Source organism: Dufourea novaeangliae, unplaced genomic scaffold (assembly GCF_001272555.1).
Source record: "Dufourea novaeangliae isolate 0120121106 unplaced genomic scaffold, ASM127255v1 scaffold8, whole genome shotgun sequence".
NCBI lineage: Eukaryota > Metazoa > Arthropoda > Insecta > Hymenoptera > Halictidae > Dufourea > Dufourea novaeangliae.
This window is the reverse complement of record NW_015373923.1, coordinates 2555673-2575135: the sequence shown is the minus strand read 5'-3', so window position 1 is coordinate 2575135 and position 19463 is coordinate 2555673. Positions and strand designations below refer to the sequence as shown.

Below are 19463 nucleotides of genomic sequence, written 5' to 3'. Positions count from 1 at the left end.
ATATCAGAGAAGAAAGAATTCTCGATTTTTATTTATATTATTATGACTTCATAAAATGACATTTTGCATAAAAATCCGAAGTCTACTCATAAGTTTTGCGGGTACCATCTAAAACTACCTTGAAAAATATGCAATTTTTTAGGTATCCATTAAAATTAACATACTTCTCTTAAAAATGAAGTAAACGTATGTTCCACTATATAAACTTATTTTATAAAAATAAAGTATATGTTTAAATTATATTAAAAATGGAAAGCTGCTATGTCAACTCAAGGTATTTTTCGGAGAACCCACAAAGCCAATATATCGACTCTAAGGTACTAAAAGGGTTCAAATTCTTGATCAGCAACAAGGGAACCGATTCGTTTTCCGGTTCTCGGATTCGGTTAGAAGAGGAAAGCATCTGCATCGATCAGAAAATTACGGTCATACGCACAGCCCTGGACCAGTACGCGAATTTACCAAAATAAAAGAAAGAAAAAAAAAGTAGCCTCTGTTCACACCGTTTCACGAACCCATCAGACAACGAAGGATTATCGTGTGCGTTCGTGAATCGTAAATAGTTTCTTCGGTGTGTACGCTGGTTTCGATCACGGGATAAAGCCAACCGTGTACACTCGAAACGACCAAAAACACGTGTTCACGGTGAAACATCGATCTGGACCAAAACAAAAGACACTAGAAGACCGTTCTTTACGCGCGCCCGTTCAGACGCGTCAGTTCGATATTTTCAGCGCGAGAAACCGTTAGGACAGAAAGTGTTTTTTTCTCTCAATAACACGATCTCGCCCCGAAGCAAAAAAAAAAACGGAGAAAAACACCACGGTTTTTCTCCGAACCACATTTGTTTGTTTTTTTTTCACATTCAAATAGCATCGATCACAAACTGTGGGGGCTGGCCATGTCCTACTGTAAATACACAATCTGCACGAACGTATCGAAGTTTCTATTCGAATTTTACCGATGATCCTATTATATATATATATATACACACACACTTCTATCTCTTTTTCTCTAAACTATACACGGTTAACTATAAAATAAAGCGTATCCCTTACTCTCTAATACCTATTATACCCATAACTCTACTCTCTTTGATCTATCTTTGTCTTGACTCGCGACCTCCGACACCGCGACCTCTTTGCACGATACTTCGTAGACGTGAAGGAGGAGAAAAATGAAAATAAGAAAAGCGTCGATTAATAAACCACACGTAATCTTTAGGACCATTCTGAAACTTTTCACGCTGTAGTCTCGTCCTCGTGAATCGATACACACACACATAGACACATAAATATAACACACGTGACGCCTGAAAAAACGCCTGACGACCGCTGACAAAAAATATCCATTACTCCAAATTGACCTCAACATCACTATCGACGTTTCTCGAACTTCGCGTAGCTTCGAAGAAAATTCGTTGATCGCTCGAGAACCAACGAAACTACAGTAGACTCGCGATAATTACCTGCGTCAGGGCTCTAGAGACCAGCAGTTAAGAAACGGGTAATTATCGAGAGTCAATAGTAAACGTCACCTAATCGATTATTGTCTACAGAAGAGTATATACACGTGTTTAAGTGATGCATGTGAACACGAGGAATTCGTAACGAGTGTCTATCCAGCAGGCAATTATCGCGAGTCTACCGTGCCTACTCGTCTCTTTCCTCTTCACTTTGTCTCTTATCTCTGAACTATTTTCGCGTGATTCACAGCGAAGGAAGGAGCAGCCCCGACTAACCAATTGGGTTATGAAAGTTTCATGAAGCAACCAACAGGGGGAGGGGGGAGGGGAAGCGGTCGCCAGAGCGTTTTTCAGACGCGTCTCTCGAGAACTAAAAAGTTACGCCTGTAAGATAGAGGAAACTTTGTAAAGTATAATCTATATATAGAGGAAGGGAGTAGCCCTTCGACAAAAGGCGCTCGGTCACGCTAAAAAGATACATATAGTGGAAAGGAGGGGAAACGAAACTAAATGGATGTGACATGCACACACACACACACACACACACACACACATTGAAATCCGAGTTTTGTACCGTGAAGCGAAACATACGCAAGCTCTGCGCTACGCCATTAGATAGATATACACACGTTGTATATATGTATTGTTGCGTTATTGCCTAAAATTTAAACGATAGGTACCACGTTATCGCGAGGGTGGAACTCGAAATGGTTATCGCGCGTGTGACGTCTTCGAAACGATGAATCGAAGATTTCTCGCGCGTGGGAGCCCTTCCGAAGGTTCGAGATACCTTCTTCTTCCTTGCCATCAGGAGCATCTGTCCGATGATTAGGATGATTGTAGAGTATAATTATAAATAGTCCTGTTGTAAATAGAAGGTGAAGATCGCTGATTTTATGAAATAACGTGCCGTCGACGGGAAACGAGATAAATCCTCGTCACTCGTTCGATTTTTGCCTGCCGACTGTAGATTTCCACAGAAATGTAGATACCAAAGAGAAATACATTTACACGAGAAATATTATAACCCACGATCGTGAAGAAAATCACAGATTCCGAATAAACGAAATTGTTAGTCCGACGATAAAGCTTTTCCCACGTTTCCCGTCGACGACACCGTGTTCGTCGTTTCGTTGATCCGTTTCCTCGCAGGTCGTACAGAGGCCTCGAATATTCTCGCTGTTCGATCGATTGCTAAGATCCACGGTGGACCCAATGGTCCCGTTTAGCGTGTAAGAATTCCGATAGAACCGTAAGTCCTAGCCAAGATAAATCGAGAAGTTCAATGTAACGTTACGTTGCGAGAGGAAAATACGAGAGAAAAAGAATACAAAAGGGTTAACGAGATTAAGTAACAGATCATCGCAGAACCAGGAAATACAGTGGTGTTTCCGTGCCCTTAATCAAAACACCTCACCGTTCCCCCACCCATACTTATTCCACTAGTCGATCCATTTATTCAATTTTTTTCTCGTCTCTCTGGTTCCCACTGAATCAAACTGTCTTCTGTTTCCTCGGGTCGTTATTAAATCTGTACAAAACGCTCTGTCCCCTAGTTTCTTCTTCATCTTTGTCTCTTCCATTTGTTAACCTTCACTTCGTTTCTTTTTGCCCCTTCGTTTACCTGCCCTTAATTTTTTCTTCACCCTTGTCTACCCCTTTTTGCACATCCCCATTAGTTTCTCCTTCACCTTTGTTGAACCCTTTCGTTTACTTCTCCCTAATTATTTCTTCATCTTTGCCTACCCCTTCGTCTACTTCCCCTACGTTTCCTTTTAAGTTCCTCCACCCCTTCGTTCACTTCCCCCTTCGTTTCCGTTCTACGACAAAAATTCACGATCTCCAAAAAAGAAAACCTCCAACTCCCCCCATCCCCCTTGCGTTCCAACACTCTCCACGCACGAACCTTCCATTATCTGCGACACATTTCAGCCGTACAACGAAATGCGATTACGTTCCGCGTTGCGCCCGTAAAAGCTACGATACTTGGTATCCCCGTATCGCGCTCTGAATCATGGTGGAACTGTTTAACTAACCCAGAGACAGCCCGGTACAGGAAGGTCGAGACTTATCGCGTGATCGTTGTCGATAGATATACATCCATACCTCCTTTTTCTCATTGTGGAAGCTTCAACGAGTATACGAAAAAGAAAATACAGTAAAAAATAAAAACACTCAAACCACAGAAATAACCGTCGTGAAAGGGGTATAGAATCCAAGAAGATGTTGACTATAAAATCCACCTTAACTCTTGTGTAGGCAACCAGGTACCCAGGTACCAATTTTTAAATTTCCTTTCACACTTTCTTACGTTCTTGGCTAAAACAGCAGTTTGTATATTGTTGGAAGGGAAAATTAAGAGTTGCTGAAAATTAGGGAAGTAAAATTATCTATGTTTATTTAATCTGTCAGAATAGGAGTATTCCAATTATTCATTCCGTGAATATTTTGCTTGCCCACGCAAGGGTTAAATCACGTCTAACAGATAACCAGCGCATCGTGAATTCAAGGTGTGAGATAGTGGAGAAGCAGGGGGCATCTTTCCTATTATGCGAGAGTATCGATCTTTCTGTCCTGTTCCTCCACCGCAAGAACGATGAAGCTTTATCTTCCCGTCTTCTGTGTATAATTCCTATTGTACAGAATTGAACAAGACAAGGGGGGGGGGACCACCACCTTCCGAGAGGTCCTTCTGCAAAATCGTTGTACGAAAACGTTAAAGCCGTTTCATGCCTACGCTCATTATTACCGGAATTATTATGCTGTGTCGGCTGGTGGTTACGTGAAAGCAATTCAAGATCGGAGGACACATCGACCAATGGTTCCGCTGGCCTCTGATCGATCTTGAACAGCTGGCGAACGAGGCAGCCGGCTAGTAATGCGTGTTAATTATTGTTGATGTACGATATCTCGTTGAGAATCCCTGAGAAAACCACAGAGCGAAGAACGATGTGGAGAAGCCACTTGCCCTCGACGCAACGAAAAATGTGAGAGATCGAGGGGAATTTTCGGTTTAACCCATTTATCAAAACAATTATAGGAAGTACGGAATATTATAAATCCAAATCGATTCTAGAGAATTATGTTTAAACGAACGTTCGTTGTTTTAATCGTTGTTGCAAATCGTGTTTTAAAAGGAAATTAATCGATGATGCTCGTTTTCCCAATCGACATTAATCATTCCGTTTGCCTCGATCGCAAGTGGCTCGCGCGTGCGACAGACAAAACGTGAGCGGGCGACCGACTAAAGAATCAATTAATTGTAATTGAGTCGAAAGTGCAAAAAATATACAGACATTAAATGTTATTTACACCAGCGAGACTGTTTATTTCCGAGCTTGATATCCGAATTTTCCCATCGTCCACCCTCTGGAGCTTAACACTAGAACTACCAAACAATTCAAAATTAGTGGTCAGTATAATCCTATAACCATAATTACAATGTTATATAACTAGACTGTGGAAGTTTATGCAAATTCACACTTTCACGATACCGATACTTGAAAATTGAAATTAAGCACAATTTTGAATTCTGTACTTGAAGCTGTACTATTAATAACTGAACTGTGAAACTTCATGCAAATTCGTCATTTTCGATAGGAATATATCACAATTAGAGTCTGATAGAATTTTGAATTTAACACCAGAGAAGCTTTTCTGCGTTAATAATAATACATAAATACAACGAAACTTTATTAAAACCTACTTTTGTTTGTATTTTCCAAGTCAAGAAACGCTGTAAATGCAATGTACTAAAAGTTTTAATAAATATCAATACTATTTCTATGTTATTAACATAGTAAAGCCTGTAGTGCAAAATTCGAAATTCAGCCCCATTTTAATTTATAAATATTAGTATTGGAAATTCTGAATTTACATAAACTTCCACAGTCTAATAACTACGATAAAATCTTTATTTTATTAAATTTTTCCAAGTTTAAGACTAGCTATAAATCCACAAACCTAGTTATAAATTTCTCGGATCATTTACAACTGTTATTACCACATGAAAACGAAGAAATCAGTTGATTTATAAATTTGTAAATGTTCCAAAGTTCGTCATGTTTATGGACCGACAGAAATAGATCTGCACATTTATCATCGGTAGGTCTAGTGTTAATTACCCGTCGAAATTGGATCGCTCTGCTCCCCAAACACACATCCGTCGAGCAACTTCCGCGGATAACCAACACGTTGCCGCTGAAACTTTCGGCCACCGTTTGCCCAACTGGGCGAACCCAGAGAGGATTAGAATCGAGCGAAATTTCGGACGGAAAAATCATCGTTTCGTACAGAATTCTTCCGTGTATGTATACCTGATCGTTACACGAGACGAACAACAAGTTTACGAATTAGTCGGCCGTTGTTGTCGACGCGAGAGAGCGAGTAATTGTTTTTCAGTAAAGGCTTGATTGGCGTCGAAATGGCCCTATTGTGCGGACAGAACAATGGATACCCTGCTGTGAATCGCTGCATTCCTCTCCTCTCCCTAGCCGATATAATATGCAGGATTGTTTTCGTGGTGTCCACCAAGACTCTACCTTCAAATATTCGAGAATATTAATCGAATCTGCGTTCACGATTAAATTACACCAAATCTGTATTTCGTGTTTATTTCCCGTATTCCACTGACGATCGTAAACGTAGACATTTTTAGTATTGATATTTTAAATATTTATTTCTTTTCTACATTTCATAGGTTGCTTAGGGGAAAATACTGATTTGACTTTATCTGGTTAGAATTTCTCGTTATTACATTTGGAAATAATATATAAATGTTTTATTGAAACACGGAGGTATATAAACGAGAACACCTTCTGACCTGTATTATTTCTTTCGAGTAAAAAAAATTTCTTTGCGTATAGTTCTTAGATGTTAAAAAAGATAGGAAAATTTAAAGATGTAAAAAAAAACAAATATTCATTAAATAGTTTCTAAATAGTATCCATCTAACGAAAACGAACTAAATTATACATATTATAAGTTAATGATTACAAATGGAATTAATGGATTAAATACCAAAACATCTGGACAAATTTGAATATAACTTATTTGTTATTTGTTGGAGTGTACCTTTGGTCATTAATAAGGTATCGGAACTACATTATGTGACCCGTTCGATCCCATTACTGGCCGACGATTCACCCGTCACATCAAAGTACTCGATCTTCGATAAATAATAAGAAAGGTAACGAGGCCCGCGAAGAATGTCGACCTTTTATCGTTAAGTAGTTTCCTGTGTTGCACGAGCAACACGGAAAATATCTGAGCGTTCGATCTATTTTAACGTTGACAAAACGCGTTACACATATTTCTCCTTTACCGAGAATTCGCCAGAAAAGTGTGTCACGAAGCAATTCACACGGAACGATGATAATTTACTTAATTATAAATAAATAAAAAGATAAACCGGCACTTAACCGTAGAAATTATTCACAGCCTTCCGTTTATTTCTGCTTCCAAATATTTGTATGCAACCTCTTTATTTATTTTCGTTCTTTCTTAACTTCCCTATTTCACTCTCACCAAATTGAAAGGAAATGAAATGCTTTCTCGTTATCAAATGAAACGCGATCGAATTGTGTTCGATTGAATTCGCCTGAATCAAAGACCATCGAAACCCTCGAAACGATCTATAGCGTCAATTCAATTCGATTCAATTCATTATTTTCTTTTCTACCTTTCAATTTACCTTCGAAAGTTTGGCTGTCTTTTTTTTTCTTTTTTCTGATTTGTTCGATATTGAAAAGAACCGTAAATATCCACGCGGTTTCCGCTGTTTGCCGAAAAACCACGACGGAAACGAATCTGATTTTCATCGTTTACAAAGTTCCCCAGGGGGATGGCCGGTGTGTGTGTACAAATACTAAATTGATTTTCATTATGGGCAGCGACGGGTACGCGTCCGTTAATGGCTCACCGCCGCTAACGAAGTTAATTTAAACGACCGTTAACTCCGGGACCGTTTAATTTCTCCGCGAATTTTCCTCGGTCGCGATCACCGTTCTTTTACATTCTTTTTTGTTGTCGATGTACTCGTCGAAGTGGCCACGCCTGAAAGCGAAATGAATCGACCAATTGGCATTTTGTTTAAATAAAAGGTCGAACTGCGGAAAAATACCGAATATTGTCGTCGAAGAGATTATGCTCCAGACGAGAATAAAACGACAAAACAGATAAGCGCGCGAGTGTGTTTTTACGCCCGACATTGTCCAGATAAATAATAAATTAACCCCCGACTTCGACACATTTCAACGTAACTTTTTCCAGAATCGTTGCAGAAACAGAGTGACAAAAGTTCGATGATTCTCGGATATGAAGTTCGTTGCGGTCATACATACGAGTCCGTCTGTTTTTCCCCACCTTTGATTTTTCGTTCGATCGGAGCTCAGTTAGAGTTCAGTTATCTTTTATGTGATTAACCAAAATATTCACGGTTATTGAGCAATCAGATTAGATAAACATAGATAATTTTACTTTCATACTTTTCCGAAACTCTTAGTTTTCCCTTCCAATAATGGCCGCCATGGAAAGGAAATTTCGTTAACTCTTTAGGGTTAGCTGGGTTAAAAACTGTCCCACCTTTTGCGTAGCTTTTCATGCATGGTGGGATATATTTTAAACCACCTCGAAAAGTTGAAGTTACTCATTGTCATACAGTTCAATATTTTATATTTATATAATTCTTTTTATATTAAAAAAAATTCTGTGCAACTAGGATTTGCATTTTTTTTTTAAATCATGTGCCTCAAAGAGTTAAGATGCTCTCACAAACGAACTGTAACTTTGAAAAAATACATTCTTTTTACTTTATAAAAATATAGCATACTTTACAAATATTATTTAGTAAATATATATATATATATATATTATTCAAATTGATAAGTTCAATAGTGTTTCTTTAAAAAATTCCCAAAAATTGCCTCATAATATAGCCGTCACACTAGCATAGCCTCTTAATTAAAATTTTCGTGTATCTTGTAGGTAATCACCTTCCACTTAACAAAGACTCACCCCATCGGCTCGGTTAAAAATGAACCACTCGGTCTGGCCAGGACAGACGGAAAACACAAGCGCGAGAAGAGGAATCGATCGGCTCGGCCGGGTCATCGTTATCCGTCCAGTGTCCCCATGCAAATTGCACATCGTTATTTTTCTCTTCCAGTTTGTCAAGAGACGAACGATATCGCGATCGCACTGTCCACTACGAATATCAAGTGGTTCACCTCTTGATGGCCATAGAGAATCCTCCTATCGGAGAGACAGAGAGTACACTACGTCTATGAACCGTTTTCGGCGTTAAATTATTACTGGGGAATCGCTGGAAACCGTGAATAATAGTCGGGACAATACAAAATATTCGATCAACGTACGAAATCATTCACAAGGTAACCGAACAAACGTTAAAAAAAATGTCACAGTGAGCCCTCGATGAATGCAACACTCGCGTTTTTTCCCACCAATGGGGGCTTCCCTGTGGGACCGATTAAAACATAGTAAATAGAAACTAAGCAGAAGCTCGATTCCTGCAAAAAATAAATTTATGAGGGACTGAAAACTTTTATGTCGCACTCATCGAGACATTATTATAATGCGTGAATCAAGGCTAGATATAAAATGACTATGGTTAGAATTACCATCGTTATATCTTGGGTTGTCCCACACTGTTCTACGTACATCGACCCTAAAATATTATTCTGTTTCGTTGACGCTCCACACTTTTACTTCACTGGCTCTCGAATCCACTCTGCTTCGCTGATGCTCCATTCCACACTTTTCTTTCACTGACACTCGACTTGTCTTGTTTCACTTACGTTCAAATGTACACTGCTTTCCTTCCATTTGCCAACCACCCAGGTAAGAAATCTCCCCTTCCTTCACCGTACCCATGAAACTAACCATAAACACTATTCCTGAAAGAAAGCAGGCGGTGTCACGTAGTTGCAAAATGTCACCACGCAATACCTGCAGACCATCGCGACGCTACGAGTGGTCCCGTCGTGAATTACCTGAACCCTTATTTTTAGACTGAAAGCCTATATAAATACCACATCTAAGGAGTCGAGTCAATAACTGTAAACAAAGGATGACAACTGAAATGGGACAAGGACGAAGACAGCTGTCAGCTAATAGCTGAGCTGAGCACGTAAATGTTTTGGTTTTTTTTACTGACTCGTCCGTTCAACGGGCAATAGTGCATACATGTGTAACAAAGGACCTCGCATTTCTAGAATACTGCCCAGTCGAACCGATCGTTTGACAATCACAATTCAATTTCCAATAGAATTCCACCGTAAAAAATTTGCAGTTCTGATCAAATTCCATTACGCTATTTACAATAGCCAGCCCCAAACACGATAAAATGAACGTGAAATGCTGGCCTTTGTCAGTCGTCTAAAAACAGTGCAAAAAGAATGTAAACAATTCGAACAAAAGTTTGAAAAACCCTATCGAGTCGAACCGATCCTTTGACAATCATAATTCTATTTCAAATACAATTCCACTGTTTAAAAAATCGCGGTTTTAATCAAACTCTATTACTCTGCTTACAATAGCCACCCTCGACACTATAACCGAAATGGGAAATACTGGCCGTTGTCAGTCGTCTAAAAACAGTGCAAAAAGAATGGAAACAATTCGAACAAAAGTTTGAAAAACCCTATCGAGTCGAACCGATCCTTTGACAATCATAATTCTATTTTAAATATAATTCCACCGTTAAAAAAAACGCGGTTTTAATCAAACTCTATTACGCTATTTACAATAACCAGCCCCCAAACACGATAAACTGAACGCGCTCGACCCGAAATACTGGCCCCGCCCAACATAATGATCCCCCCCCCCTCAACGAAATACGAGCAGGGGTACAATATCGCCGTGGCGTTGTTACTTTCCAATTTACAATAACTCGTAGTCGATCCCGGTAAATAATGCTTTTCCCCGCACAGTCACGCGCACCGTCGTGTCCCGTTAAGAGGTCCGCCATAGTGATGGGCACCATCGACTAAAAACTATCGATTAAGTCGATAGTAACCAACGACTACCTTCAGTCGACTAAATTTAGTCGCTTGAAGCGACTCGATTCAGTCCACTAAATCTAGTCGCTTGAAGCGACTCAATTCAGTCGACTGAATTAGTCGACATTTTTACACCCGAAAATCTCAACAGTGAAAACTATACGATGTCGGGCCGTGAAAGCCTACCAAATCTCTGATTTATGTATATTATTGTGCTGTATTACAAAATATCCCCCCCAACCTTTCCCTCCACCCTTTTCGACCAAGGACGCCCCCGAAAATTTGATAACCCTGGGCCACAAAAAATCTTAATTCGGCCCTGAAGGTATTCCAAACACGGTGGATGGAAAGTGCGCACCTTGGACCACGAGCGAAAGGGTTAACCGCGTGTATGAATTATTTCCAGGGACGTTTACCGAGGGTGGTAGTGGTGGATAGCTACCGTGGAAATACGAGCGAAACCGAGTGGCGATATTTTCCGAACGACAGGTGGAAGAGTCCTCTCGGTTTTTTTTACGAGTCGTTGGGAATTTTAATTAAGCGAGACCAGACGAAGGAATTAATTGCGGCGGACGTGTACGATGCCAGGGGTTAGTGGATGTTCCAGGCGATGAAAAAACGCGGTCTGGATGATCCCTGATTCATTAGCTACGCAGTGGGAACGTTCGTGAAGCAACGTGGTATTTCAGGTGGTATATTCGTTAGAAGACATTGAGAGATGCTATGAGGAGGAACCATTTTTAACACCCGTCAAAGTTACTTATATGCTCGCGAAGTGATAAACGCCAATTTTTCTGCAACTTTACTCAATTGTTTATTAGACTAATTTTAAAATTTTACTGTACTTGCTCCTTGGTGATTGCTACTTTTCGACTTTAAGGGGTCATGCTAAGTCAGAAATTTTCAAAAAATCGATTTTTCACTTTCTACATTTTCTTTAAGTTCGAGAATATTCTGTGCAAGTTTCAAGGTAGTCTAATTAAAAATGACAGAGTTACAGGCGTTAATAAATGATCATTTTATATAAGTGTAAACTTCACTTGAAAATTAACCCTTTTACTTGAATCGTAAACTATAAAAAATATCGAAAGATGTTTAGATAACTTTTGTATCGTTTTTAATTGCCCATATGTATGGGTGAAAAGAAATTTTCTCCTACCGATATTTGGACAATTAAAAATGATACAAAATTTATCTTTTGTAATTAATGAGTTACAAGTAACCAAGTGAAAGGGGTGGTTTCTACCTTCCAGTCGAAAAGTAGTAAGAACCAAATATAGCAAAATTCTTAGACCGATCCGAAAAACAAATGAGCAAAGTTACAGAAAAATCGGCGTGTATCACTTCTCGAACATCCCTAGTTAGGATCGACGCCAGGATCAAGAATGCCAAGAGATATCCTGTTTCTTGGCAAGAATCCTTTTGCTTATACCCTTCTGTTCTTACATTCGACACCCCCTTGACTGGTTTCTCTCTGTTTCTCCCATAGTCGATAGGTGCTCTCGAGACAAAAGTCTGCCGCTATGTTCCGAGAACTTTTCAGATAACAGAGTCAAAGTAAATCAGAGAGTCCTCGCGGTATAGGCGGAAACGTTCCAAGAGCAGTGTCCAAAGAACTCACAGATCCCCCTTGGGAATCACGTTGGCAAAAGGACTGCAGATTTGAAAGGTTTCCATACAATTTTCTTCACCGTCAATATCGTTTTTACTTACTAATAACACCCTTCGTAAAAAATATTCACCCTTGAAAAACGGACATTTTTGATGATCGAAGAAACGGTAATATACCTGGGGTCCAGATAAACCCCCACTCACCTATTTCTAAATTTGTTCTAATACGAATTTCACTGAAATATCAATTACTATAATTAGGTTCTACAAGCTAAAATCATGCAGTCAAAAATCGTTCGAATATCAACTTCCATCACTGCTTCTTGTATATTGAAAAATTCAGGGAAACTTCCCAGGGCTTCTACTACACAATCTAATATTTTTTAAAGTTGAATATTAAAAGATTTTTTTTATTAACAATCTCTTTATTCTCGAGATATTTGAGAATAAAATTTCGCTTGTGGAATAAAGACCCAGGGAGGTCAAAGAGGGTTAAAACCGCGATCGGATATCTCGATGGTCATTGGCGTAACTATTAGTAACTTCCATTAGTTACTAAAATCTTCCGTTATAAAAAATAAATACTTGTGCCGAAATGCAATACGCAATGCACCTAAATACAAAAAAATACAATACTATTCTCATTACGTGAAAGTGTTAAGTAAAATTGTATTAGAATTAAGCTCTCTAATTTTAATATTCTACTGTAACTAATAATCCTGTAACACCAATTGCAGGGCCGAATGCAATAATGGTACTAGCGGTCTAGTTACGCCAATGTCGACGGTGAGCAAAAGATCTCAGACTAATCGTATAAATGTACCATGAACGTTTCTCGAGGTGATAAAAGTAGTAAGTAGACCAACCCGTGTTTCCGCGACGAAAAATGGGATCACAGTGACATTTTCTCTGTTCACATTCGGAGCGTAAACAATGGCGTGGTTTCGGCGATTCCAGGGGAACAAGGAATAGAAAAGAAGCGATAAGGACAACACACCGAGCAAGGAGTCATCGTCGATAGGCGGTGAAGATAAAATCGCGATAACAGTTGTCCACCGGCGAAAATATATATAATAGGACGAAATCGTCGGTGAAACGCGAAGTTTCGCTTGCGTCGTCGCCGTAATGGCTCCGTTTCACGGACGTCTGATTCTCGCTTTGGGACTTTTGATCACCTGTGCAAAGTGCGGGAAACTGGTCGAGAAGGAATGGTGGGAGACAGCGCTGGTTTATCAAATCTGGCCGAGAGGATTCCAGGACAGCGACGGTAACGGCGAGGGTGACTTGAAGGGTAGGTTTGTGTAGTGTGTATAACCGTGAATCCACAGGTGTGTGTCGATCGCCGCGAGGGTTACAGAATTGTTCAGAGGGTTTTAATTGGTCCCTAAACGACCACCAGACTGGTGGTATATACAGGGTGTAACAAAAATGTTGGAGGACCCGGAAGTGGGAGACTCGTGAGGTGATATGGAACAAGTTTTTCCTTAGCAAAAATATCATCCGAGGCTTTGTTAACGAGATATTAACGAAAAACCCCGATCAATCAGAACGCGAGAACTCGGTGATCAGTTACCGCGGGAACCCCGCGATCAGTTACCGCGGGAACTCGGCTGGCAGACTCGCCCTCTGATTGGTCAGGGTTTTTCGTTAATATCTCGTTAACAAAGCCTCAGATAACATTTTTCCTGAGGAAAAACTTTTTCCAAATCACCTCACGAGTCTCCAATTCCCGGGTCCTCCAACATTTTTGTTACACCCTGTATGTACACTTTGAGTGAGATAGAAGAACGTTTTCAGCGATGAAACACCGAGAAACGCTGACTTTGTGAGCAGAGTGTTGACGTGTGCTGACTCAGTCGAGCAAACGTATTCATGGTTCATCTAACTAGTAGACAATCTGACTGGTCGTAGCACTGACGATACGGTTGAAATACTATAAAGAATTTGTGAGCACACCCACGCCTCGGTACTTAAAGGTTAATACTCAGTGATGAAGAACCTTCGAACACTCATCGATGATTTACTGTAATATAATTGCATTCTGAATGAAGAATTACCCCTCTATAATTGAAATCTCAGCCAGACAGTGCGAGTCGACGGTCTACAATCAGAACGTTAACAAACGAGACGGATGATCTCGGTGACACTGAGGTCTTTGATAATACGAATGATTGTATAACTCTCGGAGAGGGCAGAGTTTAAACGACTATCACTGAATCATGATGAACTTGTCTGTATAATATCGACAGGGTATTTGTAACGCCGCGCGTGGAAACTGTGATTGCCGTGTCGGGCTCGCTTATCGTTCGTTGGTCAAGATACCAGCCGAAGTTACTTCAGCATTCCTCTATGTGTCACTGAAAACGAAGTGGAGCATCGATACATTATCGACGGGAATCTTGGGCCCCAGTGGAGAATTGACGATTGAGTTCGATCGATTCGGATGCGAATTAATTACCCACGGAGCTCGATCGACAATCACATCTATACAGGGTATCCCAGTATTGATGGTACAAACGGGGAGGGGTTGATTCTACATGAGACGATAAATCGAAAATATAGAATAATTTTTTTTCACTGGAGGCTTTGTTTTCGAAATAATCGCATTTGAAAATCTGCTGGATAAACGTGCATTTGAATAGGATTGGCTAGCGTGTCTGTCCATTGCATTCCGTTTTTACTTAATGCTATAGACCAATGCACGCGTTTCAGATTAATTTTCGAAGTCGATTTTCTCGAAAACAAAGCTTCGAATGAAAAAAATGTATTCCATATTTTCGACTTATTTTCTCATATAGAATCACCCCCTCCCCGATTGTACTATCAATACTGGGACATCCTGTACATTTAAAAATGGACGAAATGCACGTAGACCGAGAACCCTTTTGATTAAAACACCGATATTATCGAGAATGTTAAAAATTACAATTTTGTAAGGTCCTCCCTGAAACGAATGCATTTTTTTCCTGCACAGGTATCATCAGTCGTCTCGATTACGTGAAAGATCTTGGTGTGGACACTATCTGGGTGAACCCTATTTACCCGTCGCCTCTAATTGACTCTGGATACGATATTTCCAATTATACCGACATAAATCCTGTTTTCGGTAGTCTCAAAGACTTCGATGAACTGATAAACGAAGCACATGCACGCGGTGAGTTTCAACGGTAAACGTGAATTTGACGTAAAAAGAAAATTGTACACTAAATAACGTATATATTTAATGTGTTTTCAGATCTAAAGGTTGTTTTGGACATAGTACCGAACCATTCGAGCGACCAGCACGATTGGTTCGCGAAGTCTGCACGGAAGATTTATCCGTACACCGACTATTATGTCTGGTCGGATGGATCACTCAACGAGAGGAGGAAGAATGTACCGCCGAATAATTGGGTACGATTGTGTTTTACATTCGTGAAAATAATTTCGTAAGACGTGGACACACATACGTTATTTTTTTTATTCAGATTAGCACCTATAGCGATCAGCCGGGATCCGCGTGGACATGGCACGTTACAAGGCGACAGTGGTATTACCATAAATTTCACAAATCCCAACCTGACCTGAATTTACGAAATGAATTTGTCTTGCAAGAATTAATGGTATAATATACATATATCTGCATTACGATAATACTGGATTTTGTAATTCAATTGGAGACTAATGTGCTTTCAATGTCACAGGGTGTGTTCAACTTCTGGTTGAACAGGGGTGTTGATGGTTTCCGTATCAATTCTGTATCGTACCTGTTCGAGGATAAGGAGCTAAGAGACGAATCTGTTGCCGGAACTTACACCAGTGAACTGCCTGAAAATACAGATCTTGTGTATAGATTTCGCTCCTATATCAATGATTGGGTGAAAGCAAATAGTACTACTTCAAAGTACGTACTATAATCTTAATTTTATTAGTAAATACATACACTCTGTCACTGCTACTAGTAAGCAAGTGTAATTGTTCGTTTGCAGATTACTGATTGTAGAATCTTATGATTCTGATGAAACACTGGTGAAATTATATGGTAATACTACCAATGAGGGAATTCCCCCGTTTAATTTCCGTTTTATCACCTCTATCCAGAACACTAGTACTGCTGAACACATTAAAAAAGTCCTGCAAGGTTGGATTAACACGATTCCCAATGATACAAGCACAAACTGGGTGGTAAGGACGTGTAAAACAATATATATTTCTGCTTCTTTGCACCTAATCTGGGCAAGATAGACACAGACTCTTTCTATAATTTCAGCTTTCTAATCATGACAATTCAAGAGCAGCTTCAAGAATTGGACTGAATCGTGTTGATGGTCTTCATATGCTCAGTTTATTATTGCCTGGTCAAGCGTACACTTATTATGGAGAAGAGATTGCAATGCTAGATAGGAAAATATTGTGGAACGAGACAATAGATCCTATGGGTACATCAAGAACAAGTAAAACGTACGAGATATACTCTAGAGATCCTGCGAGAACACCAATGCAGTGGAACTCCAACACATCTGCAGGATTTTCAACAAGCAAAAAAACATATCTTCCCATTCATCCGGATTATGTAGATAGTAACGTGGAATCCCAACAACGTGATAAACAGAGTAACTTGAACACTTATAAGTTACTTTCCAGTCTTAGAAAAAATGCAGTGTTCACCCATGGAGAGTATGAGTTTCAAACTTTAAATAACGATCGTGTATTTATTCTCAACAGGTGTGTATGTAATGAATCAGATATTCAACGTAGATACTCAATAATTAGATAACTTCATTTCTCTTCCAGATTTCTGAAAGGCTATTCTATGTACATTGTTGTTGTCAACCTGGAACTACGTCAAGAAATAGTTAATCTAACATCTTTGTATCCAAATTTAGAGGATTCCATAGAGATTGTTGTTGCTTCTAGTAATGCTGTTCAGCCTATGTAAGTGAAAAGTCTAGGTTTGAAATATTATTCCTTCAACTTAAGAAAATTTATAAGTAACACTTAAGTCCTATGTCTAGGAAACCTGTTTCTGCAAAAAAATTAATACTCAGTGCCAATGCTGCATATGTATTAAAAGCGGAGGAAAAACAAGAAGCAACCACAAGTAGTACAACAACTACAACAGACTCAGGAAAGAACTCTGCTGCTAATTCCATGGCAGTGTTAAAATTAATAATAAGTACATTTACCGTGATACTGTTGTTAACAAATTAAGTATTTTTATAGTTTATCGAATATATAATAAGTTCTAGTTGTATACAAATCAAACTAATTATACTAAACGAAGTATTCTATCATTAAAAGCCTGGTAACTGTATACAAAGGACAAGACTGTGTGGACTTTATCCGACATGTGTAACACATGTGCCCACATTGTTCTAAAATTAATAAGTCTATTTCCGTCCGGCAAGACATTGGCCTCAGGTGTTCACCTTTTGATTCTATATAGTCGCCATAATTTATATTAATGACACCACAAATACTCCTACCATCCAAGTATGTTCACAAAGTAGCGAATGTGTGAAATGACTCTTAAAACTGTATTGTAATGTGACCTGGGTTGTTGGCACGTATCATTTAAAAGCCAGTTGCATGCACACTAAAATCTTGGACAGTCACTGTATTTCGCTCGGTATAGTTATACGAACGTAGCACAGATAAGAGTCTATCGCCGATTATTAGAAATGTAAACGAGGTAAAAACGTTGAAAATACGATTGACCGGTTGCATAATTATTGTGAAATATCGAATAAGTATTAAATACGATTGAGTACTTTCGAGAATATTTATAATTACCACTAGTGTTTTATGGTACATTTGAAACGTCGTGCAATAAAATTATCTCTGTTCTGTGCTGGAAGTATTGCAACTGAAGCGACAACGAATTTGAAGAGACGTAAATACTGCGTTGAATCGCGTCTAACGTATCTCTCGCCGAGATAAGAGTGACTGAGGAATAACAATAAGGGTAGCGAAAGTAATTTTGTTGTTTCAATCAGTATCTATTAATGTCTATATTTATCTGGTACGTACGCGTTCGCCTTCATTGTTGGTTTCGTGACACCGATCGACAACGACCGGCCTGAATCGGTTCGTCTTTAGCAAACACAAGTAGGTATATGTGCATATCCCCCCTTGGCGTATCGACAAGTGAACGATCGCGTAATGGAAAAATCGGTGATTCAAGGGAACCGTTAGTCAGCCGGTCCGATAGCGAAGAACGACCGCCAGACGAAAGGAAGCATGAAAAACAATGGAATCCAAAGAGACTACTCACTTACTTTGCAGTAAATCGATCTACGACGTAATCAGGATCAACGGGTCCAAACAGAGGGAAAAGGATGCAGGTTTGTTGTGACACCGACACTATCCAGAAACCGCGAAAAAATGCGCGCGTAGTTAAAGATGCGTCAACTTATCACCCAACGAATATCGGGTTTGAATTCGACCAATCACAGTGTTCTATTTAGACTTCTTATCGGAGAATGCCGCGCATCGATGCATATCGATGCGTATCGATACAATCGTGTATCGGAAATTTACAAACAGAAACGAAAGATATGAATCGAAAACGGGATAAAGGACAAAATCCTTGAACATGATAAATCCGGAAGAATCGAATTGTTATAAATATGAACGAATTTGTTTTCAGAATCGTTGAATGATAATTTTAAATATTATACCGTTGATCCAGCTTGGATGAACGTTCGTCTATTCGTATTTTGGTTTTTATGGGCTATGTTAATAATAGTACTTATTGGATCAATTGCATCTTATTGCTGTTTCTTGCCGCAAACATGCACTACCTCGAAAAAAGGAATGATCTTAAATGCAACAAGTACAGTAAGTATCCGAGCATAATCGATCATAAGTATTGATCAATTTTTATGTACCGATTCTGCATCGCATGACTACATTTATTTATGTTACGTTGTTTCAGTGAGTGTTCCAAGTGTACGAACAACGTGTAATAGGTCGTGTTTACATTGTGTTTCTAAGGTAATGTTACCAAATAAGTATACGAATAAAAACTGTACTTGTCCAGAACGATAATATACATTTCTGTGTTATCAGCAAGATAGAAGATAAGCGTTTGGTTCTCTGCTTGCGTTAGCCAATCAAACCAAATCAAAATTTATAGATACGCTTGTATGATATGCAGATTATGTAAAAATACGTAGTAAATCTGTACGTAGTAAAATCTGTAAAATAAATAAAATGTGTGGAATGAAATGTCTCTTATAATATATTATGTAGATTAGTTTTAAAAATACGCGGGATGCATGAAATTTTCGATCGATAAACTTGCAATTTTTGACGTCAGGTGCGTCTTTATTGTTTCGTATGCAAAGTGTGCAATATTGCGAATTGGTGTCTTTGATTAATTTGGTGTC

General features: G+C 39.1%; 1 protein-coding gene and 1 long non-coding RNA gene across 2 annotated transcripts in view; one reads left to right on the top strand and one right to left on the bottom strand.

Moving 5' to 3' along the window:
* LOC107195018 overlaps positions 1-9140 on the bottom strand; it is a 34251-nt gene extending 25111 nt beyond the window's left edge. The window contains exons 1-2 of the long non-coding RNA XR_001516353.1: positions 9103-9140; positions 8480-8716 (exon numbers count right to left, since the gene is read on the bottom strand). This is a non-coding gene — a long non-coding RNA (uncharacterized LOC107195018). The remainder of the gene's footprint in view (positions 1-8479; positions 8717-9102) is intronic.
* A 4078-nt stretch (positions 9141-13218) lies between these two features.
* Positions 13219-17283, top strand: LOC107194556 (maltase 1-like). The gene is made up of 9 exons (XM_015584197.1): positions 13219-13384; positions 15068-15247; positions 15329-15486; positions 15561-15695; positions 15777-15976; positions 16062-16257; positions 16343-16797; positions 16867-17007; positions 17088-17283. The coding sequence occupies exons 1-9, from the start codon at positions 13219-13221 to the stop codon at positions 17281-17283; spliced, it is 1827 nt and encodes a 608-aa protein (XP_015439683.1).
* The last annotated feature ends 2180 nt before the right edge of the window (positions 17284-19463 follow it).

Coding starts and splice junctions, on each gene's coding strand:
- LOC107194556 (XM_015584197.1), top strand. CDS start 13,219: ATGGCTCCGTTTCACGGACGTCTGATTCTCGCTTTGGGACTTTTGATC. Junction 15,487..15,560: donor ATGTACCGCCGAATAATTGG/GTACGATTGTGT, acceptor TTTTTTATTCAG/ATTAGCACCTATAGCGATCA. Junction 17,008..17,087: donor AGTAATGCTGTTCAGCCTAT/GTAAGTGAAAAG, acceptor TCCTATGTCTAG/GAAACCTGTTTCTGCAAAAA.